The sequence below is a fragment of the Podarcis gaigeae genome (assembly GCF_964106915.1).
Source record: "Podarcis gaigeae genome assembly, chromosome: 13".
NCBI lineage: Eukaryota > Metazoa > Chordata > Lepidosauria > Squamata > Lacertidae > Podarcis > Podarcis gaigeae.
In genome coordinates this window covers 6,451,559-6,469,687 of record NC_139689.1, presented here as the reverse complement: position 1 = coordinate 6,469,687, position 18,129 = coordinate 6,451,559, and the positions used below count along the sequence as shown (strand labels likewise).

The following is an 18,129-nucleotide window of genomic DNA, read 5'->3' as shown; positions in this document are numbered from 1 at the left end:
TTGTTGTTTTTTTAATTTATTATGTTACGAAACTAAATAAATGCAGCAACAACTTTTCATCTCCTACAAGTGCAGGATCTCTCAAGGGGGGTGGAATAAATCCAGGTCTGTACCTAGAAGCAACATGTTTCCAAAATTGGACAACAACAGAAAAAAGTTTGAGGTCCCCCCCCCCTTTTTTTTTTTTGCACAACCGTGATTAGTTTTGGCCAGGTCCTTTTCTGCAGGAATTTCAAAAATCCCACCAGCTGCAAATCCAGTTTCTTTACAGCTGTCTCGGAATCAGTCTGAGATTAGCCTCTGATCATCCGACGGCCCTTCTCTTAACTGCTGCGGATGAGCTATGATTCCTTCACGCATTGCCATTGGCCACTGATACCAACTGGGCAATTTTTGTGTTGAGTTGCTGATTGGTCCAGTCCTCTCTGATGTCATCCAGGTGGGCATCAAAATCCACCAATTGGGAGTAAGCTTTGTCTTCTAGGAGCGTCTTGCAGATGTGACGAGAGGATTCCCAGTCGCTCCACATGACCCTAGAAACCAGCAGAAGAAGGGCATTAAAAATCTTGATACAGACAATTCTCTCTCACTGACGCTTCGGGTAAAGAGCCGAGGAGAGCCAGTGTCTTTGCACAGACAGAGTCGGGGAGATCCTGTCCCCCCTCTGGACTTGGGCGTGTCGCTGTCCCTGCAAGCTCATTCCCAAACCGCAAGGTGGAAAAAATAGCAACCAGCTTGCTTTGGGAGGGCAAATGCAAACTGAAATGGTGTTGAGGTTTTTGCAAATAAGAGAAATTATAGACAGCGGTTAACTCACAGGTTCTTGTCTTTGGGGATCCATTGCCGATCCTTCTGCTCCAGAACGATCACCGGAGGGACCCGGGGGTTTATTGTGAACTTGCGGTTATCCAACTGGGGGGAGTAAGCAGATGGCGAAAGCAGTCAGGTTTCTGGAGTTCTGGGGAGAGACATCCCTGCCTTGTCTTTAAGTAAAGCTAGGTGGTAGAGTTTGGATTTGATATCCCGCCTTTCACTCCCTTAAGGAGTCTCAAAGCGGCTAACATTCTCCTTTCCCTTCCTCCCCCACAACAAACACTCTGTGAGGTGAGTGGGGCTGAGAGACTTCAGAGAAGTGTGACTGGCCCAAGGTCACCCAGCAGCTGCAGGTGGAGGAGCGGAGACACGAACCCGGTTCCCCAGATTACGAGACTACCGCTCTTAACCACTACACCACACTGGCTCTCCAGTGTGGTAAGAGGCAGGATGTGGAAGGAGTGCTGGATACAGACGGGAAAGTCTAGAAATTTTGAAAGGGGCATCTGGTGGGGGGGGGGGGGACACAGATTTCCCACCTCTGCCCTACATAGCCCAGACCCAGTTGGCCCCGATCCCAGCTCTCACCATAATAAGAACGGCGCCCTCATATAGTTCAGCAATGCGTCCGACAGTCTTTTGTGTGAGGAAAGAAGCGCTTCGGGGGAACACAGAAAGGAGGGAGAGAACAGGTTAAAGGAGGAGAGATGCCTCTAACCAGTACGTTTCCGAGCACAATTCAAAGTGTTGGTGCTGACCTTGAAAGCCCTAAACGGCCTCGGCCCTGTATACCTGAAGGAGCGTCTCCACCCCCATATTCAGCCCGGACGCTGAGGTCCAGCTCCGAGGGCCTTCTGGCAGTTCCCTCCCTGCGAGAAGTGAGGTTACAAGGAACCATGCCCTGTGGAACGCCCTCCCATCAGATGTCAAGGAAATAGACAACTATCTGACTTTTAGAAGACAGCTCTGTTTAGGGAAGTTTATAATGTTTGATGTTTTACTGTGTTGGGAGCCGCCCAGAGTGGCTGGGGAGGCCTGGCCAGATGGGTGGGGTATAATTAATTAATAACTAATAAACCAAACTCTGTTCCCCAGATTTACCTCTTGTCGTCCAGCCCAGAGTTGGCTTGGTAATAGCCAGCAAGGAGCAAATTCAGCTCCGAACTCCAGATGTCAACCTGCAAAAGACAGAAATTCATAGGAACACGGGAAGCTGTTCAAACCATTGGGGTCCACCTAGAAAATTAATGGACCTGAGGTAACTGTGTCTTTTCATTTCAATGGATCTGTTCCAAGAATGAGTAGCACTCTGGTACTTTGCTTTTAATTAGCTAACATCCCATTTAAGCATTGTGCATATTGCACCATTCTAGAAAGGTATAAATTGGGATTGTGTCTCCTATAAGTGCAAGACACCTTTTGCTTCTAAGAATAAACAGTTGCTTTTGTCTCTTGCAACCCTCTTTGAGTCTCTCTTTTTTCATCTGAGCTAGGACTAGTCCTCATTGCACACCAGAGATGCAATCGCTTTTTAAAAAAATTGTCCTGAAAAGCAATATGGAAAGAAAAAAGAAGCCAGTTCTATGACCTTACATCATAAGGTAAAGGTAAAGGGACCCCTGACCATTAGGTCTAGTCGTGGCCGACTCTGGGGTTGCGGCACTCATCTCACTTTATTGGCCGAGGAACCGGCGTACAGCTTCCGGGTCCTGTGACCAGCATGACTAAGCCGCTTCTGGCGAACCAGAGCAGCGCACGCAAACGCCGTTTACCTTCCCGCCAGAGTGGTACCTATTTGTCTACTTGCACTTTGACGTGTTTTCGAACTGCTAGGTTGGCAGGAGCAGGGACCGAGCAACGGGAGCTCACCCCGTCGCGAGGATTCGAACCGCTGACCTTCTGACCGGCAAGCCCTAGGCTCTGTGGTTTAACCCACAGCACCACCCGCATCCCTCCTTACATCATACCCACCAGTTAATGATGGAATTTTTTGGGGGGGGGGGCAGATATTTAGTGTGAGGTTACACTGGGGGCGGGGGAGACCTATGGCCTTCTAGTGTTGCTAGATTCAACACCCGCCAGTCCCAGCCAGCATGGCTTCTGATCAGGAATGCGGGGAGTTGTAGCCCAGAAAATCTGGACAAACAGAGGTTCCCGACCCCTGAGTTGCCCGGCTGGTTCATTCCTTGGTTAAAGTGGCCTGCTGGTCCCCCTTCTGCTATCTGCATCCCTCCAAGGGCATACCTGGTTGAGAGCCACCTCCAGCATGACTGTGAGTGACAGGTGGCTATGGAAGAGTGGGATGCAGTCTGTAATACAGAGGCATTCTGGCTGGCTGGCTGTTGCGTGGCGTCTCTGAGCCAAAAGCAGTCCGTTCACAGCAGCGTGGGGGTAGCGGGCAGCATGGAGACACATCTTGACATACGCCCGGGCAGAGATCTCCACTTCACCCATCCTGACAAGCAAAGGAGCAGTCAGTTCCGCATCCTGAAACTCAGGTGCTCCCTAATACACCGTTATCCCAGATACTGGTTAACCCCATCTTTTTCTCCATTCATTGCCTTCTCCCACAATATCTGAGGATCTCATCTGCCCTTCCCTCAGCTCCCAGTGTGGTGAGCCAGTGTGGTGTAGTGGTTAAGAGCGGTAGTCTCGTAATCTGGTGAACCGGGTTCGATTCCCCGCTCCTCCATATGCAGCTGCTGGGTGACCTTGGGCCAGTCACACTTCTCTGAAGTCTCTCAGCCTCACTCACCTCTCAGAGTGTTTGTTGTGGGGGAGGAAGGGAAAGGAGATTGTTAGCCGCTTTGAGACTCCTTAAAGGGAGTGAAAGGCGGGATATCAAATCCAAACTCTTCTTCTCTTCTTCTCCCTGCAACATCCAGATCCTGTCCCTGCATAATCATCTCCCATCCACACACCCCAATGCCCTCCCAAACCCCAATATTTCTTCCATGCAGAGGGCAGGGGCCTGTACCTTTCAGAAAAGCCTAGTGGAAGTTCTGGCAAATGTGACATGTCACACACACAAGTGCTAGAGGAAAAGTGGGAAGCTGGGGAGGGCAAGTTCCCTCTGTCACAAAATGATGTCAGCCTGGTGAAGAGAGACCTGATAATTGGCTGTGCTGGCTTCAGTTGACATAGAGCCTCAGCAACACCTGGGGGCCACAGAGTCTCTCCACCTGTGCCCCCCCCGAAATCTCTTACAAAGGCATCCTGATGCAAGTGAGAACCGGTGCTGCTATTGTACTACTACAACTCTCATCGTCCCGGAGCACTGGTCCTGCTAGCCAAGGACGATGGGAGTTGTAGTCCAACAACAGCTGGGGACCCAAGCTTGAGAGTGTCAGACCGAGGCCTAGAGCAGAGCTTTCCAAACTGCGTGTTGCGACACTCCAGCATGTCAGCTGCAGTGTGTAGTTGCACAAACACAACACACCTACACATTGTGCTTCTCCCGGGGCTGGAAAGGGGTTAGTTGAACCTCCGGTTTGCTGGTAAATCTGAATTGCTGTTTTGCGAAATGATGCGCGTCTAAAACATGCAAAGTTTGGAAAGCTCTGACCTAGAAACTCAGCCATGAAACTCGCCTGGAGACCGGTCCTTGCCTCTCAGCCTAGCCTGCCACGCAGGGCTGTTGTGGGGATTAAATGGGGGTTGGGGGAGAGAAGAATCATATCCGCCACCTTGAGCCCCTTGGAGTAAAAGTGGGGTAAAAGGTAAAGGGACCCCTGACCATTAAGTCCAGTCATGGCCGACTCTGGGGTTGGGGCGCTCATCTTGCTTTATTACCCGAGGGAACCGGCGTTTGTCCACAGACAGCTTCCGGGTCATGTGGCCAGCATGACTAAGCCGCTTCTGGCGAACCAGAGCAGCACATGGAAACGCCGTTTACCTTCCCGCCAGAGTGGTACCTATTTATCTACTTGGGCTGGCGTGCTTTCAAACTGCTAGGTTGGCAGGAGCAGGGACTGAGCAACGGGAGCTCACCCCGTCACGGGGATTCGAACCGCCGACCTTCTGATCGGCAAGTCCTAGGCTCTGTGGTTTAACCCACAGCGCCACCCGCGTCCCATAAAAGTGGTGTATAGATGCAATAATCGGAATAATGATGATCGCTGAGCCTGTGTCCTATGTCCTCCGTCCCCACTGCTCCCTCTGCCCCAGCCTCCTAAGCTGTGTCTCCGGGGGCCCGGGGCCTGACCCTGCCCTGCTCCCCTCAGCAGCCCCATAACCCCCAGGCCCCCTTCTCTGAGTGCCCTCAGCCCCTGCGCAGCTTCCCTCCAGCCCCAAGCCCTGAGCCCCACTTCCCCAGGGCTGCCCCTCAGGCTACAAGGAGGCTCGGAGGAACGAAGTGTGGGGAGGAAGGCGACCCCTGGGAGGGCGTTCCCCCCCCCTGCGCCCCCCCCCAGCCCCGCGAGCCCCTCTTCACCCACCTTTCCATGCCTGCCCAGGCGGTTGCTGCTCAAAGACCCCCTCCTACAATACCCCATCCATTCCCAGCTCCCCCATTGGCCGCGCCCGCGACCAATCACCGCGCGCTCTTCGCCTACGTCCACTTCTACGCTTCCGATTGGTCGCCGCCCTCCGGCGAGTGCGTTCCCATTGGCCAGGCCTTTTCCTGATTTGAGGGGGGGGAGCCACACTACTCAATTAAACTCCTCCCACTCGGCGCCTTGTGAAATCAGCCGGCTTCCTTGCCCCACAGCAGCCTGTGGCGCTTCCGGTCTCGTGTCGAACTAGGCCTCTCCCGCCTTTCGGCAACTCCCGCCTCTATGGTTCCGCCTTCTCCTGTGATTTCCAATGCAGAGGGGCTGCCAACCACAGAGTTGCCACGGTTTCTAGAGCGTCGCCGCTCCTCGCCCATAGAGAATGACTGTGGCGGCTTTCAGCGTTTACCGGAAGCTCGGCTTGTGCCTCTCTAGACTTTTTCCGGCGTCATTGAGCTCGCTTTCCCAGGATCATAAAATAATATGCTAGAGTGGCTCCTGCACTCCCCAAACCCGGAAGTTAGACATAAAGTAGTATTCTCTCATAAGCCTAAAATATATTATAGGGGGTCACATACAAAGCTGCCTCTCCCCCAATCCCTATAGACAGCCTATGCCTTTAATAGTACACAGCCAGAAACTCAACAGATGCAGCTTTCCCATCAGTACCACCAAACTAGGAAAAGCTGCACCTGTTGAGTTTCTAGCAGCTCCTAGACAAATACTGGTTACGTGGGAGCTGGTTAAAGTTAAATCCTCCGAAGACAGAGGTCCTTCGGCTGGATCAGGACAATATGGGATTGGGGGGCAACTCCCATCTCTTGCGGGGGCGCAATTAGTGCCAGCACCGTCCGTTAAGAGTTTGGGTGTAATCTTTGACACCTCCCTTTCCATGGAGGTGCAGATTACAGCTATAACAAAGGCGGCATCTTGTCATCTCCGCCAAGCTAAGCAGTTGGCTTCTTACCTCTCTCGCCCTGACCTAGCCACTGTGATCCACGCGACGGTCACCTCCAGACTGGATTATTGTAACTCGCTCTACGTGGGGCTGCCCTTGAGACTGACCCAGAAACTCCAGCGGGTGCAGAATGCCGTAGCAAGACTCCTTACGGGGTCCTCACCGTGGGATCACATTCACCCGGTGCTATACTAGCTGCACTGGCTCCCGGTGGGGTACAGGATCAGGTTTAAGGTGCTGGTTTTAACCTTTAAAACCCTATACGGCCTAGGACCCTCGTACCTGCGGCACCGCCTCTCCTGGTATGTCCCATGGAGGACCTTACGGTCTTCAAACAAAAACAAAAACATCTTGGAGGTCCCGGGCCACAGAGAGGTTAGGCTGGCCTCAACCAGGGCATTTTCGGCTGTGGCTCCAATCTAGTGGAACGCTCTGTCACAAGAGACTAGGGCCCTGCGGGACTTGACATCTTTCCGCAGGGCCTGCAAGACAGAGCTGTTCCACCTGGACTTTGGCCCAGGCACAGCCTGACCCCCTCCTTTGGCAATCCTCACAGAACTCTAGCTCAATGGTTGCCATTAATCTGATTTGAACTGATTTTATAATGAACTGATTTTAGAATGTTGTATCATTTTACTGTTGTTAGCCGCTCTGAGCCCGGCTTCGGCTGGGGAGGGCGGGATATAAATAAAATTTTATTATTATTATTATTATTATTATTACTGATCCATTATGTTCACGTGTAACAGCAAAGGGAACCAGTGTGGCGTTGTGGTGTCAGGAACGCCTGGGTTCAAATCCCCAAGTAGCCGAGAACCTTACTAGGTGATCTTGGGCCAGGAAACATGGGTTATTAAAAGCAGGGCTATTAGCACCTGGGGGAGCATTCAGACTGGGGGTAAAACAACAGCCTATGGGGAAGGTATAGACATCCCATCAAAACTGGAACACACAGTAGCTGCTTTAATGGGAATAAAATAAAACTGGGAGAGCAGATCAAGGATTGGCCACTCAATTACTGTTTGTCTCTGATTCGGTTCCAGGATCAAACTGCAAAAAGCTGGTTTGAATTTCCCAAGTCCCAAAGAAAGAGACACAGACAGAAAATTAAACAAGGCATGTTTTTATTATTATTATGAGATAAAGTAGTCATTTCCAAAGTATCACAAGCTTTCAAATGGCAGAAAACAGCCACCAGGCACAGAAATTCAGAGCACAAAAATGAAAAATATTGTTTAAAGGCTCTGCTATATGGATTTCTTAGATGGGTGTGATGATCTTAACAGAGGCTGCAGCAGGCTAAATTAATCTGATTACAAAGCGAGAACTTGGTGCTCTCCAGTCGTTTTGGACTACAAGTCCCATCAGCCTCAGCCAGCACGTTTGTAGTGGGTGATGGGAGTTGTAGTTCACAAGATCTGGAGGGAAACCAGCTTGGTGATGGCTGTGCTAAAGTGAGAGGGTTCACAGTGGTTCTAGATTCAAGCAATTAAAAAAAACCCATAGCTAGTGAAAACTTGGATTTCTCCAGCTCTTATTATGTTCCATTTCACAGAACTTTTGTAAGAAAGAAAAGGCCACATATTAAGGCATTGTTCATACTCAGCCACAGACATTTGTGAATCCACTTTTACTCTCTCTCCAAAAATCTTTTTCTTTTTCCCCTATATTGCTCTGGTTTCCCCATGACAGCAAAACACCCAAAGAAAGATAGGAGAACTTGGCAGAGGTGGTTGTCACAGATTCCAGAATCAGTACATAGATGGCTTCTCTTCACCTTTGGGGTTGGTCAATTTCTCCAGGTTTTTGCTCAAGATGTGGTAGAGCTCAGCCTGCAGCGGATGGCAAAACACTTGTAAGCGCTAAGAGATTTTTCTCGGTTGCGCTCCGCTATTTCCCTCTCTTTTTCGACTGCTGTACTAACCCGTCACCTCCCTCCTAGCATACTCACATAGAACCCACGGATATCGAGCAGCATCATCTGAATCTCCCTGTACACGGCCTCATCCCGCTCATGAACGAGACACCGGTAATCCATCTGCAAGGGGATCAGTCAGATCACAACCAGGGACACCATTTCTTTTTTTTAATGAATATTTATTAGCATTTTCATTTATTAGCATTTTCAATAATAAAACAAAAACAAAAATAAACAAAAAAAACAAACATACAAAAATGCAAAACTTAAAAACGATTAAAAACACATAAAATTTCAATTGCTTATTTTCTTTTACCTTATTTCTCAGACCTCCTCACACCTCCGCTTCTTGTATTCCAATTCAAATTATTAGCTCAGCAAATCCTTATTACCTATTTCTCAACTTTAACTTAATAATTTATTTTAACATGTTATTATTTTACTTTTTCTCTTTCATCCATTTCCTCAATTTATTTTCGCTAACCTTATTTTCATTTAATTTAGTTCATTTCATTTAATTTAGTTCATTTCAACCAGGGACACCATTTCAAGGACGTTAAAAAGTTTCTCCTGGCCAAGATTGAGTTCTTGAGCTTGAACCCTTTTGAGGCCAAAAAAGCCTAAGGTAAAGGTAAAGGGACCCCTGACCATTAGGTCCAGTTGTGGCCGACTCTGGGGTTGCGGCGCTCATCTCGCTTTACTGGCCAAGGGAGCCGGCGTACAGCTTCCGGGTCATGTGGCCAGCAGGACTAAGCCGCGTCTGGCGAACCAGAGCAGCGCACGGAAATGTCGTTTACCTTCCCACCGGAGCGGTGCCTATTTATCTACTTGCACTTTGGCGTGCTTTCGAACTGCTAGGTTGGCAGGAGCAGGGAGCGAGCAACAGGAGCTCACCCCGTCATTGCGGGGATTCAAGCCGCCAACCTTCTGATCGGCAAGTCCTAGACTCTGTGGATCAACCCACAGCGCCACCCGCGTCCCTCTGAAAAAGCCTAAAGGAAGGCTTAAATCACTCAGCCTGAAGAGCTCAGCTGGTTATGTTGGGTGAGAGTCATTCATTCTCAGAAACAACAATATGTGAAGCTGCGAGAAGCTAAGTTGTTTACAACAGGTACAAGGCCATTCTGAAGAATGATTTGTACACATGTGCTGCTTCCGGGCTGGACAGAGAGAGATGTTTAGTCTCAACTCTGCTATCACAGTGGGAAGATGCATATAGATTGGTTTGGCAACTTTTTGGGTCAGGTCCAGAGCGTTAAGATGAAGCTGAACCTCCATCAGGGATCTGATAAATGCATGTAGAGTTTGTAACCGTGACGCTTAAGAACGACAGTAAAGACTCCTGTTGTACATAGCTGTCAACGTTTCCCTTTTTTTTAAGGGAAATTCCCTTATTCTGAATAGGATTCCTCGCAAGAAAAGGGAAAAGTTGACAGCTATGCTGTTGTACCAAAACACTTCCTGCGATTGATTTCTACACTCCATGCAAGACTTGGGACTCCTACATGCTTGGAGGCTGCATGTTAATCTGCTAAAAAAAGGGGCCTGGTACTTGGACCCAAGGAAAGGAGTTTTAGTTGCCTTAAAAATTCCAACAGGTTAGAGCGTGGTGCTGATAATGCCAAGGTTGCAGGTTTAGACCCCATAGGGGACGGATGCATATTCCTCCATTGCAGGGGGTTGAACTAAATGATCCTCAAGGGTCTCTTCCAACTCTACAATTCTATTAACTCTATGACGCTCCTCAACCGATCCCTCCAAGTCAGAGTGGAAAGACTTCTGTTTTTCTGTTACTCACCACATGGGTATCCTTGGAAGCCTTTGCGACGGCATCTCCACGCTCTAAAAAATACCTGGAATGAAGAATGATGCCGATGGTCAGAATGTGTGTCGCCTGCTCTGCGGCTAGACTGTCACCCAGTTAAATGAAGTGAAATGAAACAAAAAGTGCTCCAGAACAAAGTGCGAATACGCAGAACGGTCCTGAGGACAAATTACCCAGAATACCCTATGGTTACCCTCTCATCTTTTACTCTTACTTGGCAAGGGTGGTCTGGAAAGATTCTGCCTTGGTCTTCAGGGCTGTGATCCGTTCCAGAACCTTCTCCTGTCAAGAGGAAAGAAACAAGACGAGTTGTGCTTTTGGGGTGGCAAGGGGCGGGCTGTGATCATTTTGATCATGGCTATTTTGTCTGAGAGAGTGAAATTCATGTTGTTCCATCTTTTTAGGTCTTTGTTTATTTGTCACCACAGGGGCTTGTAGTTGTGGAGGTACAATTTATTGAGGTTTCTGGTTATTTGTACCCCTAAGTATCTGAACTTGGCGTGGCAAAGTTTTATCTTGGTGACATTCGTGAATTCTTTTTGGGTGTGAGGAGGGGTGTTCAAGCACATAGCTTCTGACTTGCAAAATTTACCTGCAGGGCCGACACCATTGCAAATGTGTTGAGTTCTCTGATTAGGGAGGTTGCTGTGCTTAAGGGGCCTGGTGTTGTGACCATTAGGTCGTCTGCAAAGAGCCCTAATTTGTAGGTTCTGCCTTTTATTTCCACTCCCTTGATGTCTGTGGCTGCTCGGATTCGGATTGGTAAGGGTTCAAGAGCCAGGATAAATAAGAAGGGAGACAGTGGGCATCCGTGTTTTGTGCCTCTTTGGATTGCTATAGTGTTAGAGTCCATATCGTTAGTTCTGCCTTTTGCTGAGGGTTGGGAGTATATTTGTTTGAGGATCTGTAGGAAGTTAGGGCCAAATTTCACGCTAGTTAGTACTGCTAGTAGGTAATTCCATTCTAAGCAATCAAAGGCTTTGAGGATGTCTAGGGACATAATTGTCAGTGGAAATTGGGTTGCCTTGCTGTGTTCGATGAGGGGGCAGGGTGTGGATCGGGGCGGATTCTCTGAGTGCCTCGCTTCCTCTTACCTGAACTGCTACGCCAAAATCGTTGCCGTCCTCGATTTTGGGAATCATGTATTGAATCCAGGTTGTCACCTGAGGGGAATGAGGAGAAAGGAAGCTGAGGGAGCATTGAGCGAAGGGCTCATTTTTGCCAGCTAGCCCAGGTGCACTTCTGAGAAAAACCACACGTAATTTAAGATTTTTAACAGACTAGAGCCTCCAGGCACTTTTCATACAATTTGGCCCTTCCTTCGTTACGCATACCTTCCCCAAGACAAGCCTTGTAAATCTTGAACTACCCGTGGCAACCAAATAATGCTGATATTCTATCTGAAGAAAATTTTTATCCTCACCGTTTCCCTTCCTTTGACGATCTGGGCTTTCTGTTGCTTAAGCCACAGGTAACCGCAGGTTTTTTAAAAATTTCGTCTTTTTACAAGCTTTCCCAAACCAACGTAATTTTAGAGTTTCGCTTTTTACGTTTTAATTTCTGCCCATCGCTAGGACAGTGCTTTCTGCGTTGTGCATGTCATAAAAAAGGAAAAGGGGAACAAAATATTTACCAGTATGCATTTCTCTTTGAACTCCCGGACTTCGGGTTTGACGCGATCCAAAAGCGAAATGATTGCTTCGTTGGCCTTCAGGTAACCGCATTTCGGAGCTACAGGGGGCAGAAAGTGAAAGTCAGTCTCCAAAATGCAATGAAATATTATTTGCGCTCATCCCAAAATCTTATTTCCCTTCCTTCCGACTGAGGACCCCTCTCTCACCTTCCTTGTCCTTGTCCTTTTCTGTTTCCATCTGTATGACAAAAACAAACACCAGCAAATGCTATTACATCCTTAATCAGTGCCGGATTTACATATACGCTTAACAAGCTATAGCTTAGGGCTCCACTCTCTTGGGGGCCCCAAAAAAATTTAAAGGAAAAAAAACCACCTGGATGTATATTTCCAAAATATAAGATAAAAAACAAATAAAACAAAACCTACATACAGCAATAGTGTTTTGTGTTGTGTAGGCTCCTATTATGTGCAAATGGCTTGAGATACCTATTAGGTCCATAAATGACCATATGGCATATATTCAACCCCAAAAACAGCGACAATTTGTTGTTGACAAAGGACAGCTGGACGTAGAAAGGGCCCCATTGCCTTCAGTAGCTGAGGGCCTCATCAAACCTAAATCCGGCCCTGATCCTTATCCTTGCAGGTGGATCTTGGGTTTTCGGGGGGGGGGGGGGGTTAGAGAAGAAGACCCCTCAAACAACTCACCTCATCATCTTTGGGAGGGGGGTCTGGAATGGGGATGTCCAGTGGGGCACGGAGGGTGGTCAAATCTTTAACGTTCAGCGCCCCTTCCTGAAAAGAGAACTATGGTTACGGGGCAGCTATGTACAGTGGTGCCTCGCAAGACGAAATTAATCCGTTCCGTGAGGCTCTTCGTATAGCGGTTTTTTCATCTTGCGAAGCAAGCCCATTGATAGCTTAGTGGATTAGCGCTATTAGCGGTTTAGCGGCTTTTAGCGGATCAGCTGATAAGCAGCTTAGCAGCTTAGGAAAAGAGGGAAAAAAGGGGGGGGGAACCTGCAGGAACTCGCAAGACATTTCGTCTTGCGAAGCAAGCCCATAGGGAAATTTGTTTTGCGAAGCGCCTCCAAAACGGAAAACCCTTTCGTCTAGCGGGTAAAGGCAGTGGTTGGAGCACCGGACTAGGATTTGGGAAGGCCCCATAACTGCTCACTGGGGCCTAATCTACACTTCAGATCTGAAGCAGCGTCTGGTTTCACCCCAGAGTCGTGGTTTCACCCCCAGAAAAATTACGGGAGCTGTAGTTTATTAAGGGCGCTGCTGAGAATCGTTAGGAGACCCAGAGCTGGAATTTGCAGAGGGGTTTAACAATTGATCCCTCTTCCCAAGGAACTGTGGGACTTGTAGTTCTCCCAGGGGAATAGGAAGGAAGGAATTGGTTTTAGAGAAAGAAAGGAAAACAGGGGGGGAAAAGTCCAAGCAAGAAAATAAATAAGGGGACAGGGATCAAGATAAAGAGAGAGAGAAGTTAGCGAAAATGTATAAAGTCAGTAATAAATGTTGGAAATGTAAAGAAAAAGAGGGAACATTTTATCACATATGGTGGAAATGTAAAAAGGTGAAATGCTTCTGGGAGATGATATATAATGAGATGAAAAAAATGTTGAAATATACATTTATAAAGAAACCAGAAGCATTTTTACTGGGCATTGTTGGGAGTAATATAAATAGAAAGGAATATAAGCTCTTTTTATATGCAGTAACAGCAGTAAGAATATTACTGGCCCAAAAATGGAAGCAAGAAGAATTACCGGCGATTGAAGAATGGAGGATGAAGTTAATGGAGTATGCAGAACTAGATAAACTAACAGGAAGGATTCGAAACTGGCGGGACCAGAAATTCACGGAAGACTGGAGTAAATTTACAGCCTATTTGAAAAGTATTTGTGAAGATCAGACGACGCTTGTAGGTTTGCAATAAGTTTTGTGAGGAGTATTATTGGAAGTATTGCAAAAATGGAGAAGGGCGAAGGATGATTTGTTAAGAGATGTAAAGGCAATATAAAGTTAAGAAATGCGTAAGAAGTGATTAAAACGGTGGATCATCAGAGGTGCTGATGGAAGTCTAAAAAGATTGTATAAGTGATAAGTTTTGTGGTACATTTTATAATTTATATGTTAAAATCAATAAAAAATATTTTTTTAAAAAAAAAGATAAAGGGAGAGAGAAGGGGGTGGGGGTTATATAAATTCGTCTCCGAAAAAGGATCTGGCCATCCTGAGGGGTGCTGTTGGTTTTCTCTTACCTTGAGGAACTGATCCAATTGCAGAATTTTCCTGGGCAAAAACGAGCACAGAAATTCTTCGCCCTGCAAGATGAGCGGGGGGGGGGGGGATTAAAAGAAACAAATTACCTTTTGGGAGAGGGGTATTTGGAGAGATTTGGGGGGGGGGGCGGGATTATAAAGCGAAAGAGGCTTACCTCTTGCAAAAGGGACGCTCTGAAAACAGCCATCTAAGGGAGAGAAAGAGAGATTGTGAAATGCAGCCGCTTCTGGGGCTCAGCACAAACATTACAGAACAGCAGCATATAATACACAAGTTCTCTGGAATAGCAATGTTTCCCTGGATAAAAAAAGTCCATATTTTAGGAATCCTGCCAGAAAAATCCCACAAAGCAGTGCATAGACCCCATCTATACAGATATGTCCAGATATGTTTTAATATTGACTTCAACATGTTTTGTGCAGGCTTTAAAAAAAACAACCACACACATTCATTTAAACCATATACTGTACCTCCGAGAAACTTGGGAATTGTAGTTCAAAACACCACCCACTGAGCTATAATTCCCAACACCCTGAACAAACTTCATTTCCCAGGATTATTAAGGAGCGGAGTGTATTAATATGGTTTCATTCTATGGTGTATACATAGCCCAAATAAAATAGCAATTTATGTAAATCAGGTGTGGCTAACCCTCTCTGATCCGCCACCAAGTGGGTTCGCTTTTCTGCTGTTCCCCAAGATCCAAGATTTGGGCATCAACAAAAGGGGGGGGGGGCAGAATTAAAAGCAGACGCTGCAGATTTTCCAAACTAGATTCCCCCTGCACAGATCATCAAAGGGACTGTTTGCCTTCGTGCATGGAAACCCAGCCAGATAGGCGGGGTATAAATAAAACGAAACAAAAATAAAAATAATTACTATTACTATTATTATGTGAGAGGGCGTGTGTATGTGGGGCCAGACCCATTTTCGCCATGTGGCCCCTGAACATTTTGGAATCTGGCCCTCGAGGCTCAAAGCCACCCTTAGCCTGAGGTAAATAATTAGCAGAAGTGCAGACACACGTCCCTCTAAGAATAAACAGGGGATTTCTGTGGCAGGGGTGGAGACTGAAATAAAATACGAAGGACAGGAACGCCGCCCACCAGATGTCAAAGAGAAAAACAACCACCAGACTTTTAGAAGACATCTGAAGGCAGCCCTGTTCAGGGAAGCTTTTAATGTTTAATAGATTATTGTATTTTAATATTTTGCTGGAAGCCGCCCAGAGTGGCTGGGGAAACCCAGCAAGATGGGCAGGATATAAATAATAAATTTATTATTATTATTATGGTGCAAGTAGAGTTACACCCACCCTTGCAACAAATAGATTCCTCTCCTATTACTGGATTCCTATAGGTCCCAGGAGGCACACAGAATTGTCTATTTGCAAGGGACGCCCATGGGTCTGCAATGTGTGAATCTTTTGTCCAATGTGTGTCTCGGACCTACAACCCTGAGATTATAAATCTCACGCTCTACCAACTCAGCTATCAAGTCTCTGACAACATAGCTATAAATTATAACTGACTCATAAACTGAAAATAATGGAAATAAGCCTGCGGTCCTCAGCCTGCTGATTTGAAAGCTAACCCCACCAACGTCAACGGGAATGCAGTTCTATGTCTTGTTTTCCTAGGAGTAAGACCCCACAGACCATTCTGGGGTGGGAAAACACCTTCCTGACCTAGTCTCCCCCCTTTCAGAGCCTGCTTTTTGCCCTCAGGTGGGGAATATGACTGAAGACACCCCCAAGCATGTGCAGAGTGCCTTTCTGCCCAGCAGTAAGCAGAGGGCCTCTCCAAATCTGGGATAAGAGAGAGGGAGTGTGGCCTAGTGGTTAAGTGTCAAACGAGAACCTGTCAGAGCTGGGTTCGAATCCCCGCTCAGGCAATGGGGTTGGGCCAGTCACTGCCTCGCTCAGCCTAACCTACCTACATTGCAGGGTTTGTTGTGGGGGATTAAACGAGGAGGGGGAGAAAAACCACAGAGCCCACCTTGAGCTCCTGGGAGAAAAGGGTGGCATAGAAACGATGCAAATAAATGCATTTGTAGGAATTGAAGGCCGGCCCCCCCGGTTGGTCAGTGCCTGAAAACGAGCAATGGTGATGGGAGGAACGGGCTTAGTTATAACTAACTCTCAGCACATGCTCAGAGGCACTCTCGTTTCTCAGAAGCCGCCAGATCCGGCCAATAACCTTAGTCCCCGCACCCTCTTTTTAGAGAGCACCTTCCATTTGACCCCCTGCCAGATTTCACTCCGATTTATACCAAGTTTTCTCCCCCTCCAATTCCGCACCTTTTCACGGGACTCCTTGCTGACTTGGATAGTGCAGGATTTGGCCATCGTGGCGTTGTTGGGGGGTCTTGTTCAGGCAGGGAGGGAAAGAATCCGAACAGAAGCAGCGGAAAACAGCCTCGCCGATCGCCCCTTCCTGCAAGCAGCTCGGCTCCGCGCCTTCACTTTCGCTTTCGCATTCACACGTTCCGCCCGCGCGGCCGCCCCCTTTCCCTTTCCCTTTCCCTCCCCCGCCCGCCACGCATCCGCAGGGTCGCCTTTCCTCGCGTTGCACAGAAATAGCCCCGGGAAGGACGAAACCCAACTTCCCAAGGAATGCGAACATTTCGCAAGAAATAAAAAGAAAGAAAAAGAACTTTGCAGGGTCGACGGCGCCCTCGCATCGCGACACCCCCACTTTAAAAAAATCCCCTAGTGTAATAAGAAGTATAAGAAGTATAAAAGACGTGTGGCGTAAACGGTGGAAGTCTTTTAAAACCTTTTAATTAAGACTGATATTTTGCAAGATGGAAATATAAAATTGTATGCAAGTACAGATCTGAAATTGTTGTTTATGGTGAACACTTTTCTATTTTCTAAATTTCTATTTTTAACTTTTCTTTCTTTTATGCTCCTTTTTCCTCTTCTTTTCGAATATTACTTTACAGATGTATAAATAATTATGTTCATGTGTATATGTATGAGATTTGTTTTTTTAATTCTTATTTGATATTCTTTTTGTATTTAATAAAATTTAATTAAATAAGAAATCTTTAAAAAAAGAAATTTAAGGTCTTAGATATATATAATAAATGTTCATAAATGTACCAAGCAAACACGTTCATAAATATATAAATCACATGTCTGGAGCAGTGCAGGAAGACAGTCCTGAAACCATTTTGACTCCCAAGCTGACCGAATGTTTGTCTGCAAGGAGGGAGGAGGTGGAAAAAACACACCTTCCTTCTTACAGAAATTTAGTAATCACCATTTCAAAGGAATGCGCAGACTGCCAGGAAAGGGAATCAGATAAGGCATTATCAGATAACCTGGCAGACAGGAAAAACAATAACATTCAAATTTCTGTTGTAGACCACCTTTTCTGTGATGTAGGGATGATGTTTGTGGGGGGTGGTCTTGGGTTACACCCCTTCCACTATGTATGTATGATGTATGGAGGGGTGGTCTGGAGCTCCAGGGCAGGGAATTTAAAATTTAAAATAAGGGCAGGCACACCTTGGTTCTGGGTCCTCCTCCTGCCTGTTGCAACAGATCAATAAAGATCAGGCTTACTAGCTGCTTTGCTTCTCAATGTTCTCTGGTTGGCCTCTGTTATTTTCTCCCACCAATAGGGAACCCATGTAAGGACTCTATACGAACCAGAGCAGCGCACGGAAACGCCGTTTACCTTCCTGCCGGAGTGGTACCTATTTATCTACTTGCACTGGCGGGCTTTCGAACTGCTAGGTTGGCAGGAGCAAGGACCGAGCAATGGGAGCTCACCCCGTCACAGGGATTCGAACCGCAGACCTTCTGATTGGCAAGCTTTGTGGTTTAACCCACAGTGCCACCCACTTCCCTAGCATGGGGATTTGTTGTTGTTGTTTAGTCGTTTAGTCGTGTCCAACTCTTCGTGACCCCCTGGACCAGAGCACGCCAGGCACTCCTGTCTTCCACTGCCTCCCGCAGTTTGGTCAAACTCATGCTGGTAGCTTCAAGAACACTGTCCCACCATCTCGTCCTCTGTCGTCCCCTTCTCCTTGTGCCCTCCATCTTTCCCAACATCAGGGTCTTTTCCAGGGAGTCTTCTCTTCTCATGAGGTGGCCAAAGTCTTGGAGCCTCAGCTTCACGATCTGTCCTTCCAGTGAGCACTCAGGGCTGATTTCCTTCAGAATGGAGAGGTTTGATCTTCTTGCAG

General features: G+C 47.3%; 2 protein-coding genes across 2 annotated transcripts; both read right to left on the bottom strand.

Moving 5' to 3' along the window:
* EMC9 (ER membrane protein complex subunit 9) lies at window positions 1-5,403 on the bottom strand. The gene is made up of 6 exons (XM_083707173.1): window positions 5,250-5,403; window positions 3,058-3,268; window positions 1,915-1,991; window positions 1,402-1,471; window positions 818-912; window positions 1-533 (listed from the first exon to the last, which is right to left on the bottom strand). Exons 1-6 carry the CDS (start codon window positions 5,255-5,257, stop codon window positions 353-355), a joined length of 642 nt encoding a protein of 213 aa, XP_083563299.1. The 5' UTR covers window positions 5,258-5,403; the 3' UTR covers window positions 1-352.
* Window positions 5,404-7,368: 1,965 nt separating this feature from the next.
* PSME2 (proteasome activator subunit 2) lies at window positions 7,369-16,549 on the bottom strand. The gene is made up of 11 exons (XM_083707157.1): window positions 16,232-16,549; window positions 14,087-14,119; window positions 13,911-13,973; window positions 12,349-12,435; window positions 11,845-11,875; window positions 11,638-11,735; window positions 11,099-11,167; window positions 10,219-10,286; window positions 9,978-10,032; window positions 8,213-8,299; window positions 7,369-8,093 (listed from the first exon to the last, which is right to left on the bottom strand). The coding sequence occupies exons 1-11, from the start codon at window positions 16,277-16,279 to the stop codon at window positions 8,013-8,015; spliced, it is 720 nt and encodes a 239-aa protein (XP_083563283.1). The 5' UTR covers window positions 16,280-16,549; the 3' UTR covers window positions 7,369-8,012.
* Window positions 16,550-18,129: the final 1,580 nt, after the last annotated feature.